This window comes from Leptopilina heterotoma, unplaced genomic scaffold, assembly GCF_015476425.1.
Source record: "Leptopilina heterotoma isolate Lh14 unplaced genomic scaffold, ASM1547642v1 Lhet_92, whole genome shotgun sequence".
NCBI lineage: Eukaryota > Metazoa > Arthropoda > Insecta > Hymenoptera > Figitidae > Leptopilina > Leptopilina heterotoma.
This window is the reverse complement of record NW_025111199.1, coordinates 1,418,521-1,440,238: the sequence shown is the minus strand read 5'-3', so window position 1 is coordinate 1,440,238 and position 21,718 is coordinate 1,418,521. Positions and strand designations below refer to the sequence as shown.

Sequence of the window (21,718 nt, the reverse complement as noted above, 5' to 3'; positions counted from 1 at the left end):
ATGTACATAACCTAGCGTTGTGTTGTCTGTTCATTATTATTTAATATAATAATAATTAAATCATTAAATTTAGAATATAATATCACAAGCACGACAACACAACGCTAGGTTATGTACATTCATAACAAACAGTCTGTACCGTCTGTACTAGCATTTCAAAAACATTAGGCTTTTTACTCTTCTTTGGAAAATTAAAACATTATGAATTAAAATTTGATAACTTTTGAAATAAAACATGTTTTTTAACATAAATTTCAAAAGAATTTCTATGATAAAATCATTTTTTTAAATAAATTTTCAAGAAAAACCTTTTCAACATTTACTTATTCAAAAATACCCGCCATGAAAGTACATTTTCCGACCGTGAAAATTCATCGAGCCGATTGCTTGACCAATCCACCGGAGGTATAGAAGCACCTTTAGGGTGCGATCCCATGTGAGCAGAATACGTCGACCGAAAGCAGAAAATCATAAGAGTGAAAAGAACAACAATATCTACCTACCTCTTTTGAACTCATGATTTTCTGCTTTCGGTCGACGTATTCTGCTCACATGGGATCGCACCCTTAGGCCTTAAAAAAATACATAAAGAACACTCATCATGTTAATTTAAAATGTAAAATGTTTCAATTACCTATGCTAGTGAATTATAGTGACTTTTGTATTTCTTTAAATTTACTAAATTACCAAAGTCGACACTAGGCGTGACGTGATGACGTCACAGCTACATACCCACCTCTGCCTGTAGGTATTGTGGATTCACCTTTAGTAATGACTCGTCGCTACCCAACCCTGGTATATAATCTGACCTCTAGTCACATTTCCATGAGTCAGAAATCCAGCAACCCTTTTCCTGTCAGTAATTCAGTAATATTTTTGTTGGTAACATAGCAACGTGTTTTTTTCCATTTCCAATGGAATTATGACCATACATTTACAATTCATTTATTAAAAGGTGTTTTTATCTTTTGATAATCGTTTGTTTATCTTTGTGACAGTCATTACTCAATATTGAGAAAATTCAAACGTAATTTATTTAGCCATTCGATTTGTTTGAAGTAATAGTTTTTTGCTTGTGAAAAATGATAGAATTAATTTCTATACCCCTCAAAAAACCGTCCGATGTGGATGTAATAAAACCAGTAACTAATGTTATCAAATCCACTTATAATTTCGACCAAAATGGAAAGAATTTCTCAGAGGCTATTAATGAATTTAGCAAGATGAGAAATAATGCACTGTGGGGAGCCTTTGAGAAACACGAAAGTTCATTAGAATGTGTTTACAGGTAAGATATTCTTATGTTAAATATGTTTATAAAAATGGTAGAAAAAGTAAATTTTAGCTTTCAAAAAGAATGATTAAATCGATAAATAAGTGGACCAATTATGTCAGGGAAATATTTATTCTGTTTTCATAAGTCTTATTTCTTTATATTGTTATAATAATTGAGGTTTGAAAGAGATTGTTTTGTTTTCTAAAAATGATACCTGGAGGTATTTTTAATAATGAAATATTTTCTTAAAAAGATGTTATTCTGGAAGAATGACGTTTACTTTAAATTGCTACTCCGTTTAAGCTTTAATTATTAACTACGTCGTAAAACGTAATGCAATAACCGAATACGTGAATCATGTAATGTAAAGAAGTATAAAATTATTTTACACATCTCTTTTTTCGAGAAAATTGAGAAAAATCTAACATCTTCGATATTCAAGCTTATAAATTCATTTTACAAAACAATTGTTGCATTTAGAACACAACTGTTTTTTAAATTAATTTTCACCCATCATTTGCATAAATTGACATTTCATGAAATTCTTATTTAATAAAATTTTATTACTTGGAGTAAACACTGTCAGAATTATTTTAGTCTAAATTTGTAACATAATCGGAAATTATCAAGAATATTGTGTTTAGCTACTTTCAAAAAAAATAAAAATAACATAAAACGATGGATTCAACGACAAAAGTTTCTGTTAAGTACAGATTCTATATTATATAACACCCACTTATCTCAAATGAAAATTATATTTTACAAGTTTGTTTCAATATTGATTCTACTTTACCAAACTCAGTTTTTCAAAATTCGAATCACTAAAAGTTTTAATTAGTACATTTTTCAAGAATATTTGAAGACGTCCCACTGTCGTTGGAATCTGCAATTAACTGTTCAAAAAAGTCTACAGATCACAAATTTTGACAAAATGTGAATTTTTTTTAGAAACACTCAAAAGTAAATTTTTAAGAAACTCAAGAAAGCGCTTTTTTGAATTTTTACTTTTTTTGTTTTAATGAAAATAACAAATAAATGACAGGGTTGCGCCACGAAACCTGGAAATGTCAGGGGAATTTTGTAAACCTTGATAAAACCTGGAAGTCAGGGAATTTTGATCGCAATCCTGAAAAATTGTTATTTTCTAAAGTTCATTCTAGAAATCTAATCTGACATAAATATTTCAAAATTAATTGAATTATAAAAGAGTTGCTTTTACAATTTTCATAAGTATAGATGAATTTCAAAAGATTTTAATTTGAAATTTTGTAAAATTTCAATTTTGAATGAATTTAATTAGAAATCGTCTTAAAGAACGTAGATTTTTGAGAAATTTTAATTATTCCAATTCTTCTGAAATTAGTTAAATTTTTTAATAAATATTTTTAATTGATTATTAAAAATAATGGATTTATAGAAGAATTTTAATTAAAAACACTAAAACAAATTGAATTTTGAAGCAATTACAAATGATTGCATAAATTCAATTATTTTCCAAATTAGTAAAATTCTTCTTAGAAATTCAATTATTTCCAACAATTTTAATAAAATTCATGGCAAAATTCCAATTATTTTCAAAAACTTTCCTCAATTCAATGATTTTTAATAAATCTACTACTTTAATAAAATTTTTCGAAAGAATTCAATTATTTAAAAAAAATTGTTAAATTCTACGCAAACATTTCATTATTTTCATAAATAATAAAACTCATCTCAGACTTTCAATTATTTTTAATACAATTTTAATGAAATTCCTCGAGAAATGAAATTATTCTTAAAAATTTTATTAAAATTCATCAAAGAAATTCAATTATTTAAAAAGACATTTTAATAAAATTCGTCTCAAGAATTCAATTATTTTCAAAAGTATGTAATATAATTCTTCGCAAAAATTGAATTGTGTTCAACAATTTACAAAAATGATCTTCAAAATTTCAATAATCTTTATAAATTTTTCTCCGAAATTCAAATATTTTCAAAAACTTTAATAACATTCTTGGCAAAATTTCAATTATTATCATAAACTCTTGAAAAAAAGTTTCAAAAACTCTTTTCTCTTTGAAGAAATTCAATTATTTTTAATCAAATTTCCGAAAAATTAACTTATTCTTAAAAATTTTATTAAAATTTGTGAAGAGAATTCAATTATTTAAAAATTTGTTGATAAAATTCTTTATGAAAATTCAATTTTAAGAAACATTCAATTATTTAATAAAATATTTATTTTTGTATTTAAATAATTGAATTCTCGTGAATTTTTCTAGTAAATATTGATTTAAAAATAAATTTCAGTTAAAATTTTAGATTATTATTGAATTTTAAAAATGTTTTAAATTAAAATCTTTTAAAAAATTTGAACTTTTCATACTTTTAATTAACAATTCTGTAGAATTTATTTTTTAAAAAAGTCTAATTGAATTTTTCTTTAATTCTTGAAGTTTTTATTTTTTAATATATATTTAATTGAAGAATGTCAATAATCAAAATTGCGTAAAAATTAATATTGAAAATAATTGAATATTTACGAAGAATTTTATCATTTTTGAAAATAATTGAATTCTTGCGAAGAATTTTGTCAATTTTAAAAATAATTGAATTACACTACCGTCCGTGAGTATCAGGACGCCCCTTTTTTCATGAGTGGAAAAATGCTTAAAACATAGAAAATAAGAATGACAAAAATTTTTCGTATTTTTTTTCTGAAAGCTAATGAAATTATGAAAGGACTGACACCTGATCGAAGAAGTTTCGTTGACTATTCTGTCAGATACAAAAAAAATACTGGATTTTGCATGCTTTTCGTAATTTTTTAATTTCTCGAAAACTAATTAACTTTTATTAGCGCTCTTGGTCTTGTTTTAATCTCTATTTAATGTAGAATCTAAATTATTAACTGGTATTGAGAAATAAATTTTTCCAAAAAAATTTGAAACCGTAAAAGGAGGATTAAAAAAATTCAAAAAATTATCATGAATATTAAAGTGTCAAAAAGGTCAATGTAAAATATGTTAATTTAATAGATATATTAAAATTCAAAAAAGCTTTTTAATTGCTTAATTATTTAATTTAAAAAAATTTTTTTTTTTGAAAAAGTGTCAATCTGTTTTTCAAAATTCTTTTATCCGACTTTCACAGTTTCAAATTTTTTTGGAAAAATTTATATCACAATACCATTAATTAATTTAGATTCTACATTGAATAGAGATTGAAACGAGACCAAGAACGCTAAAAAAAGTTAATTAGTTTTCGAGAAATTAAAAAATTACGAAAAGCATGCAAAATCCAGTATTTTTTTTGTATCTGACAGAATAGTCAACGAAACTTCTTCGATCAGGTGTCAGTCTTTTCATAACTTCATTAGCTTTCAGGAAAAAATACGAAAAATTTTTGTCATTCTTATTTTCTACGTTTTAAGCATTTTTCCACTCATGAAAAAAGGGGCGTCCTGATACTCACGGACGGTAGTGTATTTCAAAGAATTTTATTCAAATTTTTTGAGAATAATTGAATTCCTGAGAATAATTTTATTATCTTTAAAAATAATTAAATTCTTGGCAAGATTTTTAAGGAAATTTAGAATTAATTTTTTTTTAAAAAGTTTAATGGAATTTTTTTTAATTATTTAAAGTTTTTAATTTCTAATTTATTTAATTGAAGATTGTCAGAATAATCGAAAGTTTAAGTAAAATTGAATTGTAAACAAATGGATTTAAAAATTCTCAAAAAAGAACTTTTTCAAAAATTATTTTAAAAAAATTGTTTTAAAAAAGAATTTTAGTTTAAAATTCTAGAAATGAAGAATTGAATTGAAATGAAAATAATTTTGAAGAAATTACAGTAACAATATTTTTATAATAAAAATAATGATAGCATCAAGTTTTAATTATTATAAAATATGAAGAAAGCGATCACTTCGAGTCGAAGACTCGGAGTGATCGATATCTTCTTGTTTTATAATAATAATAATATTCTTATATGTAATTGAATTTAAAATTTTTGAAAATTTTAATTTCTGTAAAAAATAATAATAATTAAATATTAATTTAAAAACGAAGTTATTGATGTTTTTGAGTATTTTACAATTAAAGAAATTCGTAATTAAATGTGAACAGGAAAAAAGTCGTTTGTCTGTAAATCAGGGAGTTTGGTAAAATTAAGAATAAAATTAAAAATTAAATTAAAATTAAATTATTGTTATTTTAATTATAGTTTAGATTAGTTATTTTATTTCTTTAAAAAATTTAATTAATTAATCTTTTTAGTTACTATGATCAACTCTGTGCATTAGAACGGAAAATACCTGCACATGAACTCAAAATACCTTTCAAATGGAAAGACGCCTTCGATCGAACCATATTTGGCGGCAAATTAAGTTTAAGTATGTATAATGTTATTTTCTCCAACACTTGCTCTGAAAGGAGTACTTTTCTTGGTAGAAAAGTGTGGCGAAAGTAGAACTTTTCTCAACTGCTCTGAAGAGCGTGGCGAAAGTAAATCATGAATTTATTCTTTTTTCTTGTTCTTTGACCGATATTTATTTTGTATCTAACTTCTTCCCCACTCAAAACATTCGTCTTTTATTATATTAAACATAAGAACATTTTAAATTAAAATTATACGAAACTCACGAAGAAACCTTTCCTCGCAAGGCGTTGGAGAAATCGTAGTGCACAACTCGTGGTGAAAGAATGATTTTTCTCGAGTGATTGCTGCTCTCGCTACGCTCGAGCCGCAAACTTCACTCTCGAAAAATCACACTTTCGCCACTAGTTGTACAATGTACTATTCTACTTAATATTGATTGTTAATTGTTATCATTTTTAATATTTATTTGCTTTTTTTTAGCTATCAGTACAATTTCGTATGAAAAAATGTGTGTCTTGTTCAACATTGCTGCTTTACAAAGTTCCATTGCAGCCTCACAGTCCCTTGATAATGATGAAGGACTAAAATTGGCAGCAAAATTATTTCAGGTTAGATAAAATTTGTAAGTCTTATTACAAGTTAAGATAATTTAATATAAACAAAGATTAAATCAGCGATGGCCATTATATGGGAAATGAGCATAATTTTAGCTGTTATAAAAGTTTATTAACCCTTTCAGTGCCATAATTAGGGCAATTAAAAAATATCTACAATAGGTATATTACCTATGGTTTTCGGGGTCGCTGATTATGAATCTGGAATCAGATTTTCAAAATTATAAAAATTCAAAATGGCGGAGTCAATATGGCGGACGATAAAGTAAAAAATTAATCAAGTTTACTTGAAAGTTGTCACTCGGGGGTTTTTGGGATCGCTGATTACGAATCTGGAGTCAGATTTCAAAATTCAAAATGGCGGATCCAATATGGCAAACAAAATTTAAAAATTAAACAAATTTGTTTGAAAATTGTCTCTTGGAGGTTATTGGGGTCGCTGATTACGAATCTGAAGTCAGTTTTTCAAAATTCAGAATGGCGGATTCAATATGGCGGACGATAGATTAAAAAATTAATCAAATTTACACGAAAGTAGTCTTTCGGTGGTTTTTGGGGTCGCTGATTACAAATCTGGAGTCAGATTTTTAAAATTCAAAATGGCGGATCCAATATGTTGGACAAAGAATAAAAAAATCTATCAAATTTGTTTGAAAATTACCGCTTAGGTTTTTTCTGAGTCACTTATTTCGAATCTAAAGTCAGTTTTTCTAACTTTAAAATAATGGATACAATATGATAGTCAAAAATTAAAAATTGACAATATAGGACTGAATGCTGCTTCTTGGAAGTTTGTGGGGTGTGTAAATACAAATCTGAAATCATTCTTACAAAATTTTTAAATGGCGAATCTAATGTTACGACTATTACAATAATAATATTAAAAATAGGAGAGAAGCACTGTTTTTTTGTCGTTTGCCATTTTCCCTCTTTTCTTTTAATTTTCTTTTGTTTTTTTGTCGTTCGTCTTTTATGTTTCGTCACTTGTCTTTTGTCGTTTGTTACGACAAATTTAAAAATATTTTTAAAAAAACAAAATTAATAAAAGTATTAAAAAATTAAAAAAAAACATTTAAAACATTTAAAAAAAACAAAAAAAAAATTAATAGAAAAGAGATGAAACTCTGCCATTGCCGGTCCCAAGCCCGTTTTTAAAAAAGAGGAGAGAGTTTCCAAATTCGTAACTTTTTATGTCCGCCATATGGATTTATGCATCCACTATTTTGAATTTTTAAAAACTGACTTTAGATTCGTAATCAGCGACCCCAAAAATCCCCGAGAGACAATTTTAAAGCACATTTATTTAATTTTTGTCCGACATATTGAATCCGACATTTTGAATTTTTAAAAACTGACTTTAAATTCGTAATCAGCGACCCCAAAAACCCCCAAGAGACCATTTTCCATTTTAAATTTGTTTAATTTTTATCTGACATATTGGATCCACCATTTTGAATTTGCATATCTGATTTTAGATTAATATTCAGCAAACCCCGAGAATTTATAAAACAACCATAATTTAGAGTATATGTTACTGATTTAATTTTATTACAGTTACGTTTAACCTGAAATAATGCGTTGCCGTGTATAAGTTTGTTAATAACAAAAAAGCATAAATAATATAGATTAATTTGTTAAAAAACTACTAAACCCTATTTCTAGAAACATAAAAATAAGAAATATGCAATTATTTAAAGTTTTCCCTTACGTTATGTTAAAAAAATCGGGGGCTTAAAAGGTGGTCGATATATCGACCACTGGGACTGAAAGGGTTAAATTAAATTTGAAATGTTTTCAGACTTATAAGCTAACGTAAAACGAGATTATTTCGCTCATTTCGGGTAAATTCGCTCACTTATTTATTTTCTTTAGATTAGCTTCAAACTAGCATTAAGATAAATTTTTATGTGTCTATTAGCAAATTAAAATTTTTTATTTTTTATTAAAGATATAAAACTTTATTTTAAGTCTAAAAAACAAATAAGTCGGTGAGCGAATTTATTCACGAATGAGAAAAATAACTCCATCTTACGGTACTGAAAATAGGTCTACTTTTGCAAATCCAAAATTTCGAAAATTCATAACTCGAAAAATTGGAAAATTAGACAAAAATAAAAAAATAGGTATATCGTACTTTTATTATAAAGAAGGTAAAAAAATATGTTTAACCGACTTTAGAAGGTCCATAGGTAAACACGTTAAATCACCCTTATATTAAACTATGTCTTTCTGTAAATTTATTTTAGCAATCAGCCGGAATTTTCAACTATCTTAAAGGGAATGTGATGTTAGCTATTCAACAAGAGCCCACACCAGATATGAGTCCAGAAACACTTGGTGCATTATCTGCTCTAATGCTGGCTCAAGCACAGGAAATTTTTGTGCATAAAGCAATTTATGATAATATGAAGGATGGAATAATTGCTAAATTGTCAGCACAAGTAAATGAGTTTTATGCTGAAGCTTTAAAATTATTTCAGAAGGAAATTTTTAGATCTTTTTGGGATAAGGAATGGATTCATTTGGTAAGTTATTTCAAAAAAATTACCTATTAAATGAATTGAACCATAATTTAATAATAATTTGTTCAAAAGTCATTTTAAATTTAGTAGCAAAGAAAACTTTTCATCTATTTTTCTACTTATTATTTGCTTTCGAGCCCGTCGACGGCGGGCACCCCAATCTAGTAGTGCATGATCTACAGTATTTTTGTATAAAAGTATTTTTAAAATTGTTCTGCATACCTATCTCTGAAAATTTCAATGACTTTTCTTTGTACATAGCTTATGACTTTTAAACTCAGTACAATATAACACTTATATTTTTCAAATACCATATGCACGGAAAAAATTTATTCAGAAAACTTTCCTGAATTTGTTCAAGAACGGTGGATATGAAAAAAATTAGCTAAGATTTACGGCTCAACTAGTTTTAAAATATCATGTACACATTTCAAGAAAGAATAATTAAACAAAAAATTCGTTAATAATAATTCAAGAGAGACTCTAAAGTAATCAACAATCTCTTGTCATGTTTAGTGAAACTAAACGAACTGTACGGCAACAATTCTTGTTGAGTTCGGGAAAATTTCGGGGTGCAAACTCGTGTCAAAAAAATCACTGTAGACAAACGACTACCTTTGTCCCCTTGTTGTTTAATATACTATTATTGCAGGCTTAAAATTTCTGAAGCGTTTAGTTCAATTAAAGTTAACAAATTAATACAATTTTTTAAAGAGGACGTTTATTTTCTTATTCCGTTACTGCACATGATTTAAATCAGTTCAAGTTAATCCAAAATGACCACCAGGCAATTAATAAAACATAAAATAATTTATTTAAATTGTTGTAAACAATATTAATTAACAAATGGATAACTTTGATTCCTATTCAATAAAAAAGTTTTTTTTGGCGTTTACTTTTTTATTTATGTTCATTTAAAGAATATGTGTTCTCCTTGTTTAAGAAATAATTAATTAAATTGTTATAAACAATATTAATTAACAAATAGATAACTTTGATTCATCTCCATTAAAAATTTTTTTTTCACGTGTAGTTTTTTATTTAGGTTCATTTAAAGAATATACACTACCGTCGGGAATTATTGGTACGGCTGTACGCGCACGGCCCAAAAACATACTAATCTATAAATCACGATTTTTTTGTAAGTACAAATGTCGGAAAATTAACAAATACACCATTCGAAAGATTATTAAATTCTACGATTAATAATACATAACTAAAAATTTTAATAATTTATACAAAGATTGCAGCAATCGACAAATTTGACAAAAAATTAAAAAATAAAATTTTTTTGGAAATTTTTTCAACTCTTGCACATTTTTTAAAATTTGTAGAAAAAATTTGAAACTTACATAAGTGTGATCACTCAAGTCTTATCTTTAATTTAAGACCAAAAGTTTAAAAATCTGATTCGGTTCGTGAGATATCATTATAAACGTCTGAGCTTGTACATAAAAAGAATTTATCTGTTCCATAACATCTACTTCACATAATAACACTAATAAAAGTACTTCCTTATACAAAATTCTTTCAAAAGTCTTTTTACCTAACATATCAAACCTTTATAAAAAAGATTATAACATATAGATATAAAAACCATTTATAAATGAAAATTTTAATTTTCTTTACAATATTTAATGTGAACAAAATTAATTATTAATTTTATAAAACAATATGTAATAAAATAAATTTCTGAAGAGGGAACTGGATCCAGTTCTGAAACGTCAAATTGAATAATTTTTAATTGACATGTCTTTTTGGAAATCATTTCCAACTTTCAAAATAAAAAAGTTTGACTTTTTTATAAAAACTATATCCAAATTAGTTACTTTATATTTATTTGTTATTTTTTAACATTGTTTTGTATTATTAGATGGCTGGCAAACAAGCAGGCTATCACGCCTTGGCCGAATATTATCAATCTTTGGTTTGTAAAACTCAAAAACAAGTTGGCATGGAAATAGCGAGATTAGAGGTAAATAATAAAATTATTTTTCTGCATTAAAAACAGAAATATGTTCGACATATTTTTTACGTTTATCTAATTTCAGTATGCAGTTGAGCTTTTTAAAACAGCACAAAATCGTTCCAATAAACCTACGTTATTTCAAGACTATGCTATAAAAGCTCAAAAAAATTATAATGATTCAAAAAAGGATAATGATTTTATTTATCATGAAAGAATTCCTGACGTAAAGAGCTTAGATCCTGTTGGAAAAGCTTCATTAGCAAAATTGTTTCCTGTACCAGAAACATTTAGTTCTGGATTCAAAGGTATGTGCATTACCCATTATAATTACTGTAAAACAAGTACTATAAAGATAAAGTAACTTTTTTCACATAAATCTATCAAGTTGTACTTCGGAAGGTATAAGTTTTTTGAAGGATTCTAAATAGAATCCTATAAAGTTTTGTCGTCAGCTGTGGGGTTCGAGGGCTCTCACAGTGAGAACGACCAGCTCTCTATGTGGTTCTCTTATGACAGCCGGCCTACAATCCTTTTTTTCCGTGTGTAGGATTTATAATTCTTTAGGAATCCTTTTTATAGGGAATATAAATTAACCCTTTAACCCCGAAATGTACAAAATTTTGGCATGAAGTTTGAGGACTTATTTCGGTACTTAAAAATCAATAGAAAAATTCATGAATCATCATTTCTTGTGTTTTCATATAGGTGATTTTCACGTAACTGTAATATTTGGCGGCGTCACAGAAAACACATTCAAAATAAAAATTTTTTACTTGGGTATGAATACATTTTACAAATATATATAAAACCTATTCGCAACCACAAATATGTACAAATAGATATTATAATTTTTGATAAATTGCGGAATTCACTCCAAAATGTCGGCTCCGTGGCGTGTCCGTTTTTTAAAATTTTAAGTTAAAATTCAGAAATTTTATTGAAAACGTCGAAACTGGAAACGAGCATTTTTATAATATGAATTGTGTATATAGATGAACAATTTGTGCATATAATACATCTTCTAAAACTTCTTATAAAATTATAAAATGTAAAATAGTTTTGTTCACAAATTTTTTCAATTTTATAAAAAGATTTTTCCCCCTATAATTTAAGTGTTTGTGGCACATTTTAATGTTATCCGAGAATTACAATCTAAAATAAGATCCATTAGCAACAAATATCAGTAAAAAAAAAGTTCTAAAATTGGAAGTTCTACACTTAAAAACAATTTTTTTTGTAAAAATGTGAAGTTTACAAAAAAAGTGGTAAGTACCGTGCTATTACTATTCTTTTAATCTAAACTGAGTCTAAACACTCTCTGTTGTAATTATTACAATTTTTTTGAAGATTACATTAGAAACAAATCTTTTCTCCATCAATTTCACTCAAATCATAAGTTTCTTTAGAATTTAAAGTAGAGGTAGTTTCTGCCGAGTATTCTTGATCATCCTATTCATTCTTCATATTGAATATTGAAATGAAGATGTTTCTTAACCGATGTTGGTGTAGAAACTTTTTCAGGGGTCTTTTCCCCTAGCAAGTCAGTTTTCTTAAGTTTGATTAATTTTTTCTTCAAATTTTCCTTTGTGTTACGCGTTTAAAACGCTGATTATTGGAATTTTTTTTTGGTTTCTTCTTTTTATCTTTACAAAAAAAATCCTCCTCCTCTTGAGACAATGACTGATCTATTTTTGAACTAAAAAATTGCATTCTCTTGGATCTTTTTTCAATTTTTTTATTCAGTTCGGCTATTGAATCTGAAACAAACATTATTTGAGCGTGATGAAGTTTGTTATCAATACTAATATTAACCAGATACACTCTATGCTCATCGAAATTTCTAGCATCCCAATTTTTTATTCTCTTTACACACACTGATTCGAAGTCTTTTTGTTTTGTATAACGCACATATGCAAATTTAATTAAATAGTTGTCGTTGTGCAACGACATTTTTAAAAATATTTTACTTTTTCTAACACCAAAATACAATAAATGAATTATTATTCGCAATGAGACCACGTGAGGAAATGAGGAGAATTGAAATACCGCCTAAAAGTAATGAAAAAATGTCATGATAATTATAAAACTATCATTTAAACACATGGAAATAACTTTGAATCATCATTTCAATAGGAGCTTTTTTAAACGTTTTGAATATCATATTTTTCAAAAACTTGAAATTAATATTTCAAGGTTAAATGAATAACAATTTAATATCTAATACACTTTTCAAGTTATTTTAAGAGAAACGAGAGAAATAGTTTTAAAACTAATTTGAAAAACTTATAAATTTTAATTGAAGTTTTTAATAATTTTATTTATTAAATGCCTCACGTACATAAAATAGTGGCAGTTGACGGCAATATAATTCAATACATAGGGTGGTCAGCTCCGTGGCAGCCAATTTTCAAAAATTTGTTATAATTTTTTTGTAATTATAGCTGTAGTAAAACCGTTCAAATTACAACTATATTATGCCCTAATGATGAGGAAAAGTGATGTTTAACATTAAAAAAAACAAAATTTTTTTTCTTTTAAAACTGATTTTGAAATTGCAGTTACGTGAAAATCACCCATATGCGTTCTATCGAATGGCGTTATAAAAAAAATTAAAAATTTATAAACAAACAAGTTATTAATGTTTCTTATAAAAAAGGACAATTTTTTCAAATTGTTGTTTAATTTTCAATTTTTTCTACTACGAAATAGCAGAAAATAATTCCAAACAAATAACGTGACAAAAATATATAAGCTACAAGATTCACTCGAAAGTACGCAATTGTATTTATTAATTACTTTTAAAAACTGATGCATAAATTTTGGGTCACCACAAATTATTTTAATGTTTTTGGGGTCGGTGATTACGAATTTGAAGTCGGATTTTAAAAATTCAAAATGGTATATCCAATATGGTTGACAAATTTTATTGAATTTGATCGAAACTTTTAACTCGGGGTTTTCTTCAGGTTTGCTCTGTGTAGATCAGTGCATGATCCTCTTAACCGAAAAAACATAAGGGTTCCGATTTGAGAACAATATTAAAAGAATTATTGAAATTATTTCCTCAGATATCTGCAAGATATCTCAAGATATTCTTCCTAAGAATGATCCTCTACGACTGCGTATACTTACAGCAGCTCCTGAATGTTCGTGTGTGCAACAGATTGTTTCAGAATTTGGTTGCTCTGAAAGACAAGCAAAAAGGCGAAACTTCTGAGAAAAGCAGAAGGACTTTTAGCAACACCTGATGCAAAAATTTGTAAAAAATTACCTGATGTGACAATTCAGACCACGCGTCACTTCTATCAGTTGGTAGAAATAGTCGTATAATGAAAGATAAAAAGGACACTAAGGACATTAAGATGAATGGAAGAACTGAAAAAGTACAAAAAGGCTTTTATTGTCTGACATAAAAGATTTACATTCACAGTTTCAGAAACAATATCCTAAATTGCCTATAGGGTTGACTAAGTTTGCAGAGCTGCGCCCAAAAAATTGTGTTTGTTCTGATTCTTCAGGTACACGTAGTGTGTGTATTTGCGTCATCCACGAAAATTTCAAAGTGATGATTGACTAAGTTTATGCCAAAACCCTGAACCATTATGCTTCTGTTTACAGTGCTCAACATGTCCCGGGATTGAAAACTTTTCTGGAAAATTTTTAGAAGAAAACAATGTTTCTGAAATAATTTGTAGTTCTTGGCAATCAACCTATAGATGTACTTTGAAGTAGTTGTATTTTTCTGAGGAAGATTATGTTTCTGAACTATCTGTTGATTCGATGTTATTTTTCAGTCTGATTACACAGAAAATTATGGATTTGTTGCAGAAAATGCGGCTCAAGGGTTTTAATAGTTTCATTATAATAATGATCAGTGCACGATACACTTTGCCAGTCACTTTTTACTATAAGCATGGAGACATGGTGGAGCATTGTAGCATTATATTACTATCAAATAGTGGAGCTCACGACTCAGAAGCAGTGTTTTTAATTCAACAAACAGTAATACCTGAAATTAAAAAGGTCTGCTCAAAACTAAGTAAATTATTTTATTTTACTACTAGGGCAAAGCAACACTATAAAAATCGATTTCACATTAGTAATCTCGTTCATTACAAAAAAGATTTTGATGTAGATGCAAAGTGGCATTCCCATGCAACAGCACATGGAAAAGGATCATGTGATGGCATAGGCGATACTTTGAAGACATCGCCTCGTTTGTTTAACGTGATGGATCTCCCCATATAGGTATACCAACATCCGACTTCTCACTGAAATGGCGAGCCAGAGAGTACCCATGGACCCTCGGTTTGGGGCAGGACCTTTCTAATCCCTAGTGTCTTTGCAGTTCACAACCCGAGTTGATACTGCAACTCACACAGCGAAGCGACGAGTCACTTATTCTAGCTCAGCATGCGAGCTATCAATCACTGATAAGAGAAGAATGGAAAAACGCATTTGGAGGCAAGGAATTCCTTGTTTCTCATAAGAGAGACAAGATATACAATGCCCAGAGTGCAGAAGACGGGTGCCCAATGAACCACCCTTAAGTGAAGGAAAAAATAATTCAAACTTCAATTCGTAAATACTCAGCATTCGTGCTTAAGATTGGCACCCCTCAATCACGCATCCCCTCGCCGCACGGCTCAAGCTTAGGATTAGGGGGGACCATATAGAGGGTCCCCATCGCGCGACCAGGCGGTTAAGCCAAGTCTTCGGTCAACAAATGTACAACGTTTCTCTGTCCCGCATCACAGAGGTCGTTGAAGTACACCTGTTGGTTACGGTATTAGGATATAAGCAGCGTTTACTTATACCCAGCTCGGGCACCCTGGATTCGCCATACCCTTAGTGAGGACAGAAGTCTCCACCCCGTGGGGGGTTACTTTGAAGACAGAAACCACTCGTGCAGGCCAAACGAGTAGAAAATTTGAATTTTTTAAAATTGGTCCGCCATATTGGATCCGAATTTTAAATTTTGAAAATATGACTGTAAAATCGTAATCAACGACCCCAAGAACATTATAATGTGTGGTGACCCAAAATTTATACATCGTTTTTTAAAAGTAATTAATAAGTATATGTACTTACTTCCGAATTTAGCTTCTTCTACTTGATAAAAAAAAGAAAAGAAAATATAAAAAAATAAAATAAAATATAAAAAAACCTTTTAATTCATATTTAAAAATTACTTTATTAAAATTAATTGCGTGACTGAAGTCACTAACGGAACAGAAAGTGAAGTAAAAAATGTACAACTTGATGTCGCCATATATTCTATATCAAGAAACTTTATTATTATTGGAATTTTTTAGATTTGTTTGAACATCTGCTGCCAGTTAGTGTATATCACTCTATTACATCCTATGAAACTAGACGAAGTGAAGTTGTCAACGGCGAAATTTCGAAACTACGGGAAATGACTCAAATTCTTAACGGGTAAGACAATATTCCAATTAATATTATTAATTTATTAGCCGTTGTTCTCGTCTTTGATGGGTCTCTGTTTTCTATAAATATAAATTTAAAATTTCGTCTCTGTGCATAAGTCCTTTTTCTATTTCAACAGAGTGTTAGCAAACTTAAATTTGCCTGCTGCAATTGAAGATACTAGTGGAGTAGATATTCCGCAGTCTTTAATAGATAAAGCTGCTTTTGTAAAGGCGGAAGGTGGTATAGTAGCTCTGGAAGCTGCCATGAATGAATTGCCGGAATTGCTTAAGAGAAATGAGGATATTTTGAACGAGGTACAGTAACATAAATATATTATTCTTATATTATAATTTAGTAAACGTTCTTGTAATACTTCTATACACTATCATCATGAATTTTTCACGAATGCAAAACTTCTCATAATCTAGAAAAAATAAAAAAAATTTCTCCATTGGGAATCGCAGAACTGTGATACGCCATCTGGTGTCGACTCTTTTGTGGTAGCAATTTTTTGTTGTCTCTTTTTAAAAAATATGTCACAAAAAAAAGATAGAAAATCAAAATGTCTGACACAAGTTGGTTTAAATTTTTGTGCAATGTAGAAATTCATTTTAAGAGTCATTCCATTATATTTCGACTAAAGTCGTTGCTGACTAATTTTAAAAAATTATAATATTTTGCAGGAATGATGTTAAAGATATTAGGATCACCGTGATCCTAATATCTTTAACATCATTCCTGCAAAATATTATAATTTTTTAAAATTAGTCAGCAACGACTTTAGTCGAAATATAATGGAATGACTCTTAAATTCTCAGTTTGACAAATTTTAAGTAAATCTAACTAAAATAAACAGAAACATTTGAATAATGTAAAACTTATGTTTATTTAGACTGAAAGAATGTTAAACGAGGAACGTGAATCCGATGAAAATTTAAAAACTCAGTTCAAAGAACGTTGGACCAGGATTCCTAGCGCAAGACTAACTGAACAATTTGTTCTGAATGCTCAAAAGTATCGTGGAATTATAAATACTGCCGTTTCTGCTGATAAGGTAATTAATTTTTAGTATTATTCTATTAACAGAAATAATGTAGTTGTTAATACATAATAGAAATCGCGCTTTTCATTTATATGAGTCTGAGAATTGCCCTAAATGTAATGACTTTCCTATAATCTTATCTATTACTGTCCGCCCTGAGATTATGCTGTAAAACTTTATTTTTGACATCAGATTCGAGTTTGGATCAATAAAAAACGATTTTTTTTATGTTTGTGGTCCAAATTAATTTGTTTTTGTTTTATTTTAAAAGTTACATGCAAAGTATAAATTTTATGCTGAAAGTCGCAAGAAGGAAGGCTCTTAACGAGAAGCGTGGCATTCATTAACTGTGTACATTTAGAATCTCTCAGTTAATATATCACGTTTAAAATAATAGTATCTCATTATTTTTTGTTTGAAATAGGTTATTCGAAACAAATTTGACGATCATCATCAAAGTATGGAAATACTTAGTTTGGAAGAAGGCGACTTAAAGGATCGTATACCTGCTGGTACAGCCATACAAGAGAGCAATATTGTTACAGAACTTCGAAATTTAATGGAACAAGTAAGCTAAATTAACTTATTTATAAATTTCAAAATCTACCCATTTTTAAGGAAAATAATAAAAATTCAAAAAGGGTCAAAATACTTTCTGACCATTGAATTCCTCAAAAAAATATTTTAAAAATAATTTTGTAGAATATTTAAATTATTTTCTTGATATAGGATAAGTGCATCAATTGCTGCGCGTTTGTGAAATGTGTAATTATTTACCACTTGAGAAAATATTAATGTTTAAAAAATGTTGAAAAAATTATTTTGAACAATACTTGATACAATTTTCTATAAAGATATGCATTTAAAATAAAATTACTTTTACTATTTAACTTTATATTCTGCTTACTGCAGAAGCTGAAACATGCATGTGAAATGCATGTGCTTCAGTTGCTGCGGACAAAATGACATCTAAATGCACTTACCCTAGTTAAAATATCGGTGTTTCTTCCCCTTTAATATCAAAAAAACATCTGTAAAATAAATTTTACAGGAAATAAATAAAAATTTAAAAATGCTCATATGACAATTAAATAAAATTAATATTTCATTTCAGGTGGAAACTTTAAAAGCAGAACGAGATGTAATTGAAAGTGAATTAAAATCTGCTACTTCAGATATGACATCAGTGTTTTTGTCAGCATTAGTTAAGGATGGCGTTATTGATGAGCCTAATTTATCGGTAGAGCAAATAGGAAAAATTTATGGTCCTTTACAAAAACAAGTTCGAGAAAGTGCAAGCAGACAAGAAGAATTAATTAGTAAGATTCAGGTAAATAACTTGTTTGTTCTCAAGTATTTACATACGTAAGAATTTTTATCAAAATTCGTTACAACCTCTTTGAGTTATCGTGTTCACAAAAAAGGGATCCACACAATTGCCGAGGAAGAATAAAGAATAATAAAGTTTTTCTGTTATAATAGGTTCAACATAAACATTTTGTGCAAGAGCAATCTGGAAGCGGAACTGCTCGTGAAGAAATACTCTGTAAACTGGCTGCAGCTTTTGATTCATTTAAAGAATTAAAAAACAATTTGAAAGAAGGTGCAAAGTTTTACAATGATTTAACTCAGGTGAGTAATAATGGTACAAAAACCAAATAATAAATAATCAATATAATAGCTCACGATCATTTATAAAAGTTTAGTATACTGGTCTCACTTAGAAGTCACTCAGTTACATTTATTGCAGCAAGACATTTACTAATAAAAAGATTTCCCAATGCAATTGATGATACAAAATCTTTAATTACAAATTAAAAGTAAACTATTTATCTATCAAGCATTGGTTAATTCTATTGGAATCGATATTTTAGTTTTATACAGTAACATCGGATTCGTAATTATCAACCCGAAAAACCCCCGTAAAATAAATATCGACCAAAATCATTTTAATATTGAAATTACTTCCGATATATTAGAACTGCTAATTTCAATTTTGCAAAACTGACTTCATATTCGTAATCAGCGACACCGAAAACCCCTAAGCAACAATTTTTAAGCAAAATAATACGATTTTTAAAAAATGAATCCGCCATATTGGATCCGCCATTTTGTATTTTGTAAAATTTAATAATTTTTTTATAAAAATTAAGATATTCAAAAATTATAAATTCAATAACATATAAGAATATTTATTATAAAACTTGCTACTTTGTTACTGTAACTTCTTCAAAAATTATTTTCATCATTACGATTATTCATTTCTAGAATTTTCAACTAAAATTCTTCAATTTTTTTTTAAAATAATTTTTGAAAAAGTTTTTTGTAAATCTTCAAATTCTTTTGTTTACAATTTAATTTTACGAAATTTCGATAATTCTGACATTCATCAACTAAATATACATTAGAAAATAACAACTTTTTTATCCCACATGCACAAAAACGGCGCTTTCTGATAGCAGTCGACAGGGAGGAAAGTCATTCATTTCTTCGATCGTATGAAAATGGCGGCCGTGTTCTCTCAAGGGCAAGAAAATTAGCTGTTCACATGCATTTTTCTTGCCCAAGGGAGAAGACGGCCGCCATTTTCATACAAATCGAACAAGTGAATGACTTTTACTCCCTGTCGTCTGCTAACTGAAATCGCCGCTTTTGTGCATTAGGAATAAAAAATATCGTAAGTAACACGAGAATAAAGGCAGCCAATTTCTTTACGATGATTTTTGTGACACTCGTTCCGGTCTCGGGGCGCCTACGGCGCCCTCGATCTCCACTCGTGTCACAAAAATCACCGTAAAGAAATGGCTGCCTTTCTCCTCTTGTTGCTTAATATACTATAACAAATTTCAAAATAAATTCAATTAAAACTTTTGAAAAAAATTAATTTTTCAGAATTGTTAGTTAAAATTTTAATTTTCAAAGATTTTAATTTGAAACCTTTTCAGAATTCAATTATTTCTAAAAATTCTATACAATAATGCTTTTAATATTCAATTATTATCTATAGAATTTTAACTGAAATTAATTTTTATTAGAAAATTCAATGAAAATTCAATTATTTAAATACAAAAATTAATAATTTATTGAATAACTGAATGTTTTTTTAAATTGAAATCCCATACAGAATTTTATAAACAAATTTTTCTAGGAATTCGATTAAAATTGTATTAAATATAATTGGAATTTTGCAAAGTGTTTTATTATTTATGAAAATAATTGAATTCCTAAAAAGAATTGTATTAGTTATGAAAATAATTGAATCTTTGTAAAAAATTTTATTATTTGTAAAAATAATGAAATGATTGCGAAGAAATTTATAAAAAATTTGCAAATAATAATTGAATTCTTACAAAGAACTTTATTAATTTTTTTTTAAATAATTGAATTCTAGCGAAGCATTTTATATAAATCATTTTAAATTAATGGACTTTTTTCGAAAAATTTTATGAAAATTGTGTTTGAATGAAAATAATTAAATTCCTGTGAAAATTTTATTATTTACGAAATAATTAATACTATAAAAATAAATATTTTATTAAACAATTGAATGTTGCTTAGAACTGAATTTTCATAAAGAATTTTGTCAATAAATTTTTAAATAATTGAATTCTCTTGACAAATTTTAATAAAATTTTTAAATTAATATTATGGGTCCAACGACATTAAAAAGTAGGGAAACATAGTCGAGGTCGGCCCACCTTTTGACTTTTGTTTATAACTTTTTTTAAAAATGAATTTGGACAATTGAAGTATATGGTTGGAAAGTCCTGTTTAATAGGAACATCTTTTCTGTACAAAGTAAATTGGTTGGTTTTAAAATGAAAAAGTTATAAAGATTTAAAAAAAAAAATTTGCAGTCCAGGTTGGTCCTTACAGTCAAGGTCGGCCATGTTTAAAATCCAAAGGGCATTAATCGTTAAAAAATAAAATAAAATGTTTGGAGTTACGGAAAATTGATTCTTTATTGTTTACAGCTTGTAACTTATTGAAATAACAAAATAATAACAATAAACAATATAAAAAATAAATATAAATAAAAAAAAAATTTTGCACTGAAATATTAATAAAATTAAATAAAAATATTAATAAGATGATCAATTATATTATGAGTTATACAGAATTTCAGTTTTTGCAAATGAAGTAGCTCGTCCTCATCTTTGCACGGAGAGAAGAGTTATAGTGAGTTGTACTATTACGCATTTAGTAAGAAAATTTGAGTTGTGACAAATAAATATTAAGTAAAGGTTACAAAACAGCGTTCAATTTTTTTTTTGTCGATCGAACTAAACATAGTAGTAAGGATGAATGTCTGCTTAGTAAAGCAGACAAAACTAATTCTGTTTACATTTTTAATCATATTATTAATTGAACTTTAAAAAAAATATTAAAATTAATTAAAAAGCTACCTATTAAAAATTAAACGAAATCGAGAAAAAATATTATTTATCAAAACTTTATTTGCAGTGTTATACTTATTATTTATGCTTGTTATTACAA

General features: G+C 27.7%; 1 protein-coding gene across 1 annotated transcript in view; it reads left to right on the top strand.

The window, feature by feature from the left end:
• The first annotated feature begins 827 nt into the window (after positions 1–827).
• LOC122511991 (programmed cell death 6-interacting protein) overlaps positions 828–21,718 on the top strand; it is a 28,507-nt gene continuing 7,616 nt past the window's right edge. Inside the window, exons 1-12 of the mRNA XM_043627593.1 lie at positions 828–1,288; positions 5,539–5,654; positions 6,122–6,249; positions 8,502–8,780; positions 10,651–10,752; positions 10,829–11,051; positions 16,062–16,185; positions 16,316–16,493; positions 17,072–17,233; positions 17,646–17,789; positions 18,336–18,551; positions 18,704–18,853. Of these exons, the coding sequence (XP_043483528.1) occupies positions 1,083–1,288; positions 5,539–5,654; positions 6,122–6,249; positions 8,502–8,780; positions 10,651–10,752; positions 10,829–11,051; positions 16,062–16,185; positions 16,316–16,493; positions 17,072–17,233; positions 17,646–17,789; positions 18,336–18,551; positions 18,704–18,853 (2,028 nt within the window). The 5' untranslated portion in view covers positions 828–1,082. The remainder of the gene's footprint in view (positions 1,289–5,538; positions 5,655–6,121; positions 6,250–8,501; positions 8,781–10,650; positions 10,753–10,828; positions 11,052–16,061; positions 16,186–16,315; positions 16,494–17,071; positions 17,234–17,645; positions 17,790–18,335; positions 18,552–18,703; positions 18,854–21,718) is intronic.